We start from the raw sequence: 10,920 nt of genomic DNA, 5'->3' as shown, positions 1-10,920 counted from the left end.
GATTCCCACGCCCTTTCGCAGCCCTGACCATAACAGTCCCGTCCTGTTCCTTTCTGTGTCTATGCATCTTCCATTCCTTTGGGGTGATAAGAGACAAGGCACTTGACTGATTAACAAACCTAAAACTAGCTCTGCAGGCTCAGAAAGGTCCACCCAAAGTAGCCCTGGTCCTCCCTGGGCATTTGAACAAGGTGCTTGGTTCACCTCCACATGCCTGAGGAACTTTTCCTTCCCTGGGGCTCAGGGTGATCAGAAGGACAAGACTGAGAACCCGACTAATAACGACAAGAGTACCCAGCATTTCTATGGCATCTTAAGGTTTGTGAAGGGCTTTGCAAATACCATTTCATGTTATCCTTAACACCTATGAGGAAGATGCTCTTATCATTCAGTCATTTCAGTCATGAACAACTCTTGGTGACCCCACCAGGGTTTTTCTTGGCAGAGACACTGGAATGGCTGGCCATTTCCTTCCCTACTTGTATATATATCTGGTTGTTATTGTTTAGTGGTTTTTTCAGCTGTGTGTAACTCTTTGTGACCCCAAAAGGAGTTTTCTTTTCAAAGATACTGGAGTGGTTTGCCATTTTCTTCTCCAGCTCATTTACAGATGAGGAAACTGAGATAAACAGGGTTAAATGACTTGCCCAGGGTCACACAGCTAATACATGTCTGAGGCTGGATTTAAACTTAATCCAGACCTGGCCCTCTAGCCACTATACCACCTAACTGCCTGAAGATGTTTGTCATTTTCCCCTAGTTTACATATCAGAACTCCATAGAACAGGAGTCCTAAACCCGGGATCCATGAACTTGTTTTTGTCTTTTTACTATTTTGATCATTATATTTCAGGATAATTGCAGTCCTGTGTATTTTATTATATGCATTTAAAAACATCATTCTGAGAAGGAAGTGAAATTTGATCAAAGTCACACAAAAAGTTAGTGGCAAAGCTGAGACTCAAAGTTAAGGTCTCCTGACTCCCTGTCATAACCTGGTCTCCTACCCACCTCATCAGCTAGATAGATGGAGTGCTGGCCCCAGAGTCAGAAAGACCTGAATTGAAATCTGGCCTAGAACACAAAGCTGACCTTAGACACCTCAGTCCAGGTGGTGACTCTGGGTAAGTCATTTAACCTCAGTTTGCCTCAGTGTCTTCAGCTATAAAATAGATAGTAGTAACTCCTACCTCCTCCCACAGTTATTATGAGAATCAAAGGAGATATGTAAAACTCTTGGCACCACACCAGGTATATAGTAATCCTCAGTTAATGCATATTTCCTGCCTACCTGCTTGCCTTCTGCTCTGAGATCTCAGTTATAATATTTGATATCTTAAAATACAACCTAGGTTAACATTTCAGAATGGAGATGCCATATTTCTGATCTGTTTTGCCTGGACCACTCACCTTGAGGAGTCATTGGGGTTTCTTCCCATATATCTATATTGAAAATCCAAATCTATATTAAGAAGGCCTTTTGAGTGGGAGAGGTTACTTCTTTCAGTCTAATCCTTTCAGGGGATAGAGGGAGAAGATTGCTTTTAGTTGGATCAAAATCCTGATCATACCCAGGCTTGCAACTTCTAGACCACAAAACTCTTTTACTCAGTTTCTAGTTTTCTTCCTTTATTCCTTTCATCAATTAAAAGGGCATTTTTCCTTTTGTTCTGACCTGTCTCTACTCTGTTCAAGGGGCTTTCCTCAGTAGTCTGGAAAGGGCTTTGGAGAGAAAAATATTATTTCTTATTATTTCTAGAGAAATTAAAAAGGAGATTTTTAATATAATTCCACAATTCTAGTGGGGGAGACAATGTATATGCATATAATTATATGTAAAAAATAAATATATGCTAAATAAGTAAAAAATCATTCTAAGGAATTTGGTGGTAAAAAAAAAAAGTACTAGCAGGCTGGGGAATCTGGAAAGGCCAAGTCCCTTCTAAGTACTGCCCTCCCTTGAGAAATTGCCTTGTATCTACTTTATATCTATTTTGTAATTGCTTTTGTGTTACATTTACTTTTATGATTTTATTAAAGTATAGGTCTGATCACTTCACCCCTACCTACACAAGAAACTCCAGTGGCTCCCTATTACCCCTAGGATCAAGTATAAATCCATTGGTTTGTCATTGAAATCTCTTCTCATTCACTCCCTTTCTGGCCAACATAATGACTAACCACAACCTCGGCAGACTCATGATGAAATATGTCACCTGTATCCTGAGTGAGAGGTGATGGGTGTGTGTGTGTGTGTGTGTGTGTGTGTACACACACACATCGAGTATATGTATGTGTGTATACATATTGTGTGTATATGTGTGTATGTGTGTAGTGTGAGGGAATTTGCTTTGCTTAACTATACATGTTTATTACAAGGACTGTTTTTCTTTCTTTTTCAATAGGGGTAGGAGGAAGCAGGAGAGAAAGAAGGTAGATATTGGTTAATTGAAAAAAAATTATACAAACTATCTTGAGTAACCTCTCACCCCCCAATATTTTTTTTAGAACTCCCCTTTCTAGTCTTCTTATACATCACTCCCTTCAAAGTATTCTACTATCCACCTATCCTGGCTTACTTGAAGTTCCACACACACAAAACTCCTGTCCTGGCTGTCCTTCATGCCTAGGATGCATTTCACTCCTCATACTTCCTCCCTCCTCTTGAAATCCCTGGTTTCCTGAAAAATACTGTTCAAGCACCACTTTCTTTCTATATGAATCCTTTCCTGATCCCCCCCAGGTGCAAGGAATCTCTTTCCCAAAGCTACCTTGTATTTATTTTTACATTTAACTTGCATATATGATATATATATGCACTCATATATGCACATCTTCCCCCATTAGAGTGTAATCTCCTTGAGGACAGGGTCTATTTCACTTCTGTTTCTGCATACACAGTGTTCAGCAAAGCTTTTGGCACATAATAAATGTTCATTGACCAATTATTATGTTTTTTTCCCCAATCAAAAATCTAAGTACCTTAAAGGAAGGGGCTGTTTGTTGGTTTGTTTTGTTTAGTTTTATATCCTCAGTGCCTGGCACATAGAAGGCATTTAATAGATTCTTGTTGGATGAATGAATAATTAAATGAATTCTGATATCATAAGATTGAACAAGGAAGGGAATGTTCATATAGACTAGGCTTTGAGAAGGAAAATGATCACACCAAAATCTTGCTTTAAAATGAGATTTTAATCATGTGGATTTGTTTCCCTATCTTAGAGTTCCAGAAAGTTAGTATGGATGGTCTCGAACGTGCTCCATTATCTTCTTGAGGCCCTCCCATGTCTCTTCCGCAGTGGGAAGAATCTGTTTGGCTGGCAAGAGGAAACCATAGCGACCGGTGTCTCTCAATTCAAAGGCAAAAGAATATTTGATGCCATAGTCATAGGACCAGTCAATGCTTCCTCCACTGGCCTGGTCTGAAAGACAAGAGAAGAATACAGGTCTGTGATGCCCTTTCTAGGCTGCTTGCCAATCCAATCCAAAAAGCATTCATTAAGCATCTGGTATCCACACAGCTTGCCAGGTAGGTGATGTAGTGGAGATAGTACTGAGCCTGAAGTCAGAAGACATCTTCCCAAGTTCAAATTCAGTCTCAGACACGCACTAGCTGTGTGCCTTTGGGCAAGTCACTCTTAATTCTGTTGGCCTCAGTTTCCTCATCTGTAAAATCTGAGCTCAAAGAGGAAATGGAAAACCACTCCAGTGTCTTTGCCAAAAAAACCCCAAATGGGATCACAAAGAATCAGACACGACTGAAAAACTATTGAACTAAATGTGTAAGGCTTGAGCTGAGTGCTAGTGATACTGAGAGAAATCAAGGAGCTTGTCTTCTCCTGACAGCTATGTTGTATTAAATTCCAATGTTCATAAAAACCAATCAGATCCCTCCCTTCCTCTCCTCCTCATCCCCCCCCCTTTTTTTTTACAGATAACTGAGTGGTGTTAGCTATCCATATATGCTGGGTCACTGCTACACACTGAGATTGGAAAGGTATTAAAAGTAAGAAGGGTCCAAAACTGTATATACCTATAAGTGTTTTCCCATTACCTGTAGCCTCACTGGCCTGTTCTCAGGAGGCTCTAATTATTCTCACCTGGCTTTTCTCATAACCTTGAACAGCCCTGTTTCTAACTTTTACACTTCTCTGAGGTCAGGTCAAGACAATGAACAAGGTATTCTCTGTGGGTCCAAGAGATTACAGAGAGAAGAGAACATACAATGTCTAATTCAGTTTCAGAAAACTTGCAGTGGCCAGGGAGAGCGGACACAGTAAGCAAGTACTTTATATGTAAATACAAATAACATGCACATGCCACCTACATAAACAATTTCAGTCTTTCAGTTACACACATTCTTTCATTCATTCCACAAACATGTATAAATCAGCTATTATGAGCATTTAGAGAAAAAAAAGATAAAACACAGACCCTCCCCTCAAGGAATCTACAGTACAATATGGGAAAGGGGTTATTATGATGCTGCTGATAATGCAGGTGACCAGGACAACTGGAGTCAGGTAGGGTTAACGTGGGAAAGTTCCCCTGCAGTGCACAAACTGGGATCATTAAGCAATGAAACACCGGGGGGCCCATCAAAGGGAGCATAGAGAGGACCGGTGGAAGACAGCTGGGTCAGTACTGCAAGATGTTCCAGGGCCATGATTAGGTAAAGGAGTAAAGACATAGCCAGTTCTTCCAGAGTTAATGAGGGAGGTTGTGTTGGGAAGGGGCAGGGCTGCTGGTTAGTTTTGTAAATTTATTGCAAACCAGGTAATTAGTGTGTTCACTATCTCTTAAACTAAGTCACAAAAAATTACTTGTCTTTGGCTTCTCTGTTATCTTATCTCAGGACTTCATGTTATAATTATTTCTGCTAAGGAATCCACTGGGTTCTAAAAAATGAACAGGAAGTGTCACCTCATAACCCGTCAAATTGGCAAAGAGGATAAAAGACAGAAAAAATCAATGTTGGAGGTTCTGCAGGAAAACAGATGCACCATTAGAGTTGATGGGGCTGTAAATCAGATACAATCAGCCTAGAAAACAATTTGGAGTCATGCTAGAAAGTGACTGAACTGTCCATACTATTATTGAGCCAGTGATCCTACTACTAGTCATATATCCCTACTAAGACCGAAGTGAAGAAGAAAGGCTCCATATTGATTAAAATATGAAGAGCTAGACTTTTTGTAGTATCAAGAAAGTAGGTTTAGAAAAAAATGGGGTGGCTAGGTGGCGCAGTGAGTAGAGCACAGGCCCTGGAGTCAGAAGGACCTAAGTTCAAATCCGACCTCAGATACTTAACACTTACTAGCCTTGTGACCTTGGGCAAGTCACTTAACCTAAACTGCCCTCCAAAAAAGCAAAAGAAGAAAAAGAAAAAAAAGAAAGTAGGTTTGGGGATGGCTCAGCAAACTGGGGTGTGTGAATAATTACATAGTAGCAATCAAATAATATGAAGAATTCAGAAAAGCATGAGAATGTTTGTATGAACTGGTGCAGAGGAAAGAAAGTAGAACCAGGAGAATTATACACAGTAGGGGGGAGCTAGGTGGTGCAGTGAATAGAGCACCGGCCCTGGAGTCAGGAGGACCTAAGTTCAAATGTGGCCTCAGACACTTAACACTAGTGCTATGACCTTGGGCAAGTCACTTAATCCCAATTACTCCTCCAAAAAAAAAAAAGAATTATACACAATAACTACAATAATGGAAACAAAGGTATCACTGATTCAAAACTAAGAGGTCTTGAGAAGTCCAATTCCCTCATTTTCAGATGAGAAAACTGAGATAGTGACAGGACCTGTGATTTCAGTGGTATAGGGAGCTCCCTCTACCTACACAGGCAAGGCACTTCTCTATAACTTATCATTTTAAAGGGATGCCTAGAGAACTGAGAATTTGTGATCTACCTAGGGTCACATAGCCAGTAAGTGTCAAGGGGGGACTCAAACCCAGTTCTTCTTACCTTTGAGACTGGCTCTTTATCCCCTTAATACCACCACTGCCTCAATGCAGGCAATGTCTACACAGCAACAACTTAGAAGGAAGCTGAACCCAGATCAAACTCAATAACCATTTGTGGTCCCAAAGTATGTTGTGAAACACACTTCTCTCTTCTGATTGACAGGTGGGAGACTCTAGGTACATAAGGGGGAATAACAGTGTGCTTGTCAGTTTTCCTTAATTATTTCTCTTTGTTTTCAGTAAGGGTCTTATATGAAGAGGAAATGTAGTATTACTGAGGTGTGTAAAATACAAAAGACTAATAAAACTTCAAAAAAGAAGAATCAAGACCCCGTCAGAAAAGATTTAGAATACACTAAGGGGTCAGGAGTGCCTGTACTTCTCCCAAAAGCTGAATGACCACTCATCAAGGACATAGTAGACAAAGGATTTGCGCATTGGAGGGGAAGTAAGACCAGTTACTTTCTGAGGCTCCCTACTGCCTGTAGGATAAAATAAAAAGCTTCTTAGCTTAACATGGCCTGATTCCAACCCTCCAACCTACTCTTCTAGTCTTGTTGTTGAGTCATTTTAATTATGTCAGACTCTGCATGACTCCATTTGGGATTTTCTTGGCAAAGATACTGGAGTGGTTTGCCATTTCCTCCTCCGGCTCTTTTTATAGATGAGGAAACCGAGGCAAACGGGGTGAAGGGACTTCATCCAGCTAGTAAGTATCTGAGGCTGCATTTGAACTCAGGTCCTCTTGACTCCAGCACTGACACTCTCTCCACTGCACCACCTAGCTGCCCATCTTCTGGTCTTGTACATTATTCTATTTCATGTGCTCTATGGCTCCAACCAAACTAGACAACCAAGTTGTGCCCAATTTCATTCTTCACTATTTACTATCTCCATACCCGGAATACATTCCCTTCATATGTTAAAATTCTTCTCTTCCTTCAAAGTCCAGCTCAAGAGCCATCTCCCTCATAAAGACTTCCTTGACTTACCCAGTTAAAAGCAATCATTCTTAACTTTATTCCAAAATTTTGTCTCTCCCTCTCTTGTGCCCTTAGTACATTCTACCTGCTATTATACTTATCTGTGTAAATTCTATCATTAGTAGACTGTAAGTACTATTTGTTAGGGACTATGCCCTTCCCCCTCCCCTGTCCCCCACCATCTTTATATCTCTAGTGCCTAGCACAATGATTTGTAAATAGGAGATGGTAAGTGTTTGTTGATTTGAATGACTTTTAAGATGCCTTTTAATTGTGACTTAATGATTCTTTGAAAGTGCCCCAGAAATTGCTCATTGACAAAGCACCTATTAGTTGAATTCCTGGTGCCCTTACCAGTTGGGGACACAGCACCCAGGAATGTTTTACTTGCCACAGAAATATAACCACTTCTGGGGTGGAGTAGGACAGGTGTTCTACTCCTCTGCAGGAAAGCATCATGGCATCATTGGACAGGAAGCAAGGTAGATGATTTCATTGAGACAAATATGCACAATGCAGTGATTGGTCAAGTTGAAACGAAGCCAGGAAAACGGGGTCAACTCTAGCTACATAATGCAATAAGAACGTGTCAGCCTCAAACTGAGAATTTGTAGATACTTAAGCTGAATGAGCTCACAACAGTCCCTAGTGTCTGACTGGAATATTGCCACCTTATTATTAACTGGCAATTTTTTAGCCTGCTGTGGAGTAACTTTGAGAAGTCAACCAGACTCTCAATGTAAGCAATATAACTTATTTGTAAAGGACCATAGAGTCAAAATTGATGAGATCTGGTTCCTCTACTGGTAACACAAGCAGATCTGGTCATGTTGCCTTGCTTGGCATCTCTGCTACCTTATGTGCTATTCAAGTCCTATATACCCATGTGGCCATTCACAATTGGCCACTCACAGTTGCCCCTCAGTCACAATATTTAGGGCTCCAGAAGAGTAAATTGGGTCTGTTCCCTACCCCTATAGCCCCTCACTGGATAGGAAGGTGGTAAAGGTTGCTGGCAGTGATTGGTAACTATGCCTCTTTTTCCTTGGACTTTCACTGTGAATGAATATTTCACATGGTTCAAAAAAAGTTTGGAGAGAAACACACTCTTAGTGACCATGAGAAGAAGGGTCAATAGATTTCCTCTTTTTATTTATTCATCCCAGACAGTGGATGTGGTAACAGATCAACTCTGATATTCCCCTAGAATAATCTGCTCACTTGGACCAAGGGCAACAAAAAATACTTATTTCAGGAGAGTTATTGGGCTTGTGGTACTCAAACATCCCGTGAGCGTCCCCAGTAGGATACCTGATTTCCTGCTGTTTGCAAGAAAGAGAACATACCTTGGGGGTTTTAGAGCAGAACTAGAGGGAGTCATAGAGATTTCCCAGTAAACATGGAAATCCCTGTTGTCTTCCCCACCCCCAATGAGTATAGGAGACCTCTAGGAACACAAAGGACTTCAAAAAGGTTTTATTGGTTTTGCTCCAAAGTTCCTTTATCTCCCACCTTCTCCACAATCAGTAGAGCCAAATGACTGACCTAGAGTATAATCATTCGGCCACCTGGGTGACCTTTTAAAGTGTCTCCAAAGACCTCTTTTCTCATGGACATAGGACTCAGACCATCCTTAGAAGTCATCAGCTTTGTTATCAGGAAAGAAAAAATTATTGAAACAAACATTGTACATTTGCTACAGAGAGCAACAGGTCAAAATGACTGTTTTGTTCCATCTGGTGGCAAGTAGGTGTTTTTGATATCTAAAAATGGAAAAAGTCACCTCTGAAAGCACTATGTCCCCCAACATGGGGGGGGGGGCTTTTAAGGGAGGCTAGATGACAATTTGTTGAGGATATAATGAGAAGATTCACACTTCAAATTGGACTAAATTACAAAGGTGTCCAACTTGACTGCCACAAAACTACTAAGTGCTTCAGAACCAGAATAAAATTGAATTGGGAAATGTTTAACAAAATGAATAAAAATGCAATACAACATAGTGTTCATTTGTGGCTTTCTAAGTCAATCAGCAACCCCCAGGGACCCATTTCTATTTGAGTTGGGCACCATGGGACTAGATGACCTCTGTGATCCCTCCTACCCTTAAGATTCTCTGACAAGTGTGCCACAGAACATGTTCGCTCAGATTTCTGGGAATATCTTTTTCCAAGCCCACTCAGCTTACAGAGAAGTCCTCTCATGGTCGAGTTGTAAACAGCAGCATTGGATTTCGTAGGTTGAAGGGACAATCCCTTTTACATTCAATGACCAAGAGCACAGCATATATATAGTGACATGTTTGCAAACCTCCAAGCCCATAAAATACTTACAGATGACAGAACAGATCGGTCCCACTGTGTACTTGGTGCCATAAAGGGAGGTCACAGACTCAGCAGCTATCTGGGCCACTTCATTCTAAAGTGAGAGAAACAGGAAAAGGGCTCCTGAAGCTTCACAACCCTTGCTTGATAAGATATCCCGTGGTTTTCCCTTTCAGAGAATGGGGTGTTCTGGTTAATTGAATTCCTGAGTCATAGAAGGGCTATTTTGGTTTTAACTCTTGCTATTGAAAATCTTTTAAAAATATTATTAGTTTAAATTTATCTGCTGAACCTCTCCTGTGCCCTAAATACATTCTCCCTGGTATCGATAAATAAATATAAAAATAAAAAAATAAAAATATTTATTTTTGTTATATATTTAAAAATATATATTATTTGTTATATTACAAATATTTATTTTTGTAAATGCCATCATTATTAGATTATAAATTCCATGAGAGTGAGCCTTTTATTCCACCACCATCTTTGTCCCCTTAGTGCCTAGTTAAGCCGGGGGTGGGGGGGACAGTTAGGTGGTAAAGTACATAGAACTGTGGACCTGAAGTCAAGAAGATTCAGCCTCTAGAGTTCAAATCTGGCCTCAGACACTTACTAACGGTGTGACCCTGGGCAAGTCACTTAACCCTGTTTGTCTCAGTTTCCTCATCTTTAAAATGAGCTGGAGAGGGAAATGGCAAACTACTCCAGTATCTCAGCCTAGAAAACCCCAAATGGGGTCATGAAGGGTCAGACAAAACTGAAAAATTATTGAACAACAAGCCTAGTACAGTGAATATAATTAAATCTTTCTTTGATGACTAGGAATTATTTTTCCACCAATTCCCATTGTATAGAGTGATACATGAAGAAGGTATAAGAAATTAGATTGAACGGGACTCCAGAACATACCCAGACAGTTTTGTGTGTGCTTTTTTGCTTCATTTTTTTAAAAAAGCATTATTTTGGCTCAATTGCTTGTGACCCAGCTTTTCCCTAGAAATTGTTGAAAGCAAAAAATTCTAATTTAACTAAAGATTCTAAATGGTTGGTTCTAATTGCAGCTATAGTTTACCTTTAAATAGCACAGTTTTCAAATTTCTTTATATATTATCTTCCTTGGTTGTAACAACGACCTTATAAGAGAAGTAGTAAAGATATTATTGCTCTCATTTTTCAGGCAAGGAAACTGAGTCACAGAGTCAAAGCCACGCTACTAAGTAGCAGAGCTGAGACTCAGGCCCAGATTTTAATTGAGATTCTACTCAACCTGTTTTTCCCCCCAAACCTGACCAGTAAGGAGCACTACAAACTCAGAGCTACCCTACTGGCTGGATCCCAACAAATCGGATGAGCTGTAGGTCTCACATAGCATTGTCTATTCCTTTTGTGGTCCAAAGTTGCTGGCAGTGACCCCTCCGACAGTTAAAATGATTGGTGTGTCCTATTCTATGCGTGTCCGTAAGATAGAGATTTTGCAGAGTGTTGGCCAAATAGTATGAAATAAAACATTTTTGTGTTGAGTTGCTTCAGTTGTGTTTGGGGCTTTCTTGGCAAAGATATAATAGTAGTTTGCCATTTCCCTCTCTAGCTCATTTTACACATGAGGAACTGAAACAAACAAGGGTTGAGTGACTTGCC

The 10,920-nt window shown here is 40.3% G+C and overlaps 1 protein-coding gene across 1 annotated transcript in view; it reads right to left on the bottom strand.

The window, feature by feature from the left end:
• Positions 1–3,196: 3,196 nt before the first annotated feature.
• Positions 3,197–10,920, bottom strand: part of CPA2 (carboxypeptidase A2) — a 31,595-nt gene continuing 23,871 nt past the window's right edge. The window contains exons 10-11 of the mRNA XM_069086987.1: positions 9,292–9,376; positions 3,197–3,425 (exon numbers count right to left, since the gene is read on the bottom strand). Of these exons, the coding sequence (XP_068943088.1) occupies positions 3,238–3,425; positions 9,292–9,376 (273 nt within the window). The 3' untranslated portion in view covers positions 3,197–3,237. The remainder of the gene's footprint in view (positions 3,426–9,291; positions 9,377–10,920) is intronic.

The sequence above is a fragment of the Petaurus breviceps genome, unplaced genomic scaffold (genome assembly GCF_028583685.1).
Source record: "Petaurus breviceps papuanus isolate PSGF00001 unplaced genomic scaffold, PetGlider_PUasm1.0 181, whole genome shotgun sequence".
NCBI classification, from domain to species: Eukaryota; Metazoa; Chordata; class Mammalia; order Diprotodontia; family Petauridae; genus Petaurus; species Petaurus breviceps.
The sequence above is the reverse complement of the archived record's forward strand: the minus strand, read 5'-3'. Positions and strand labels throughout refer to the sequence as shown.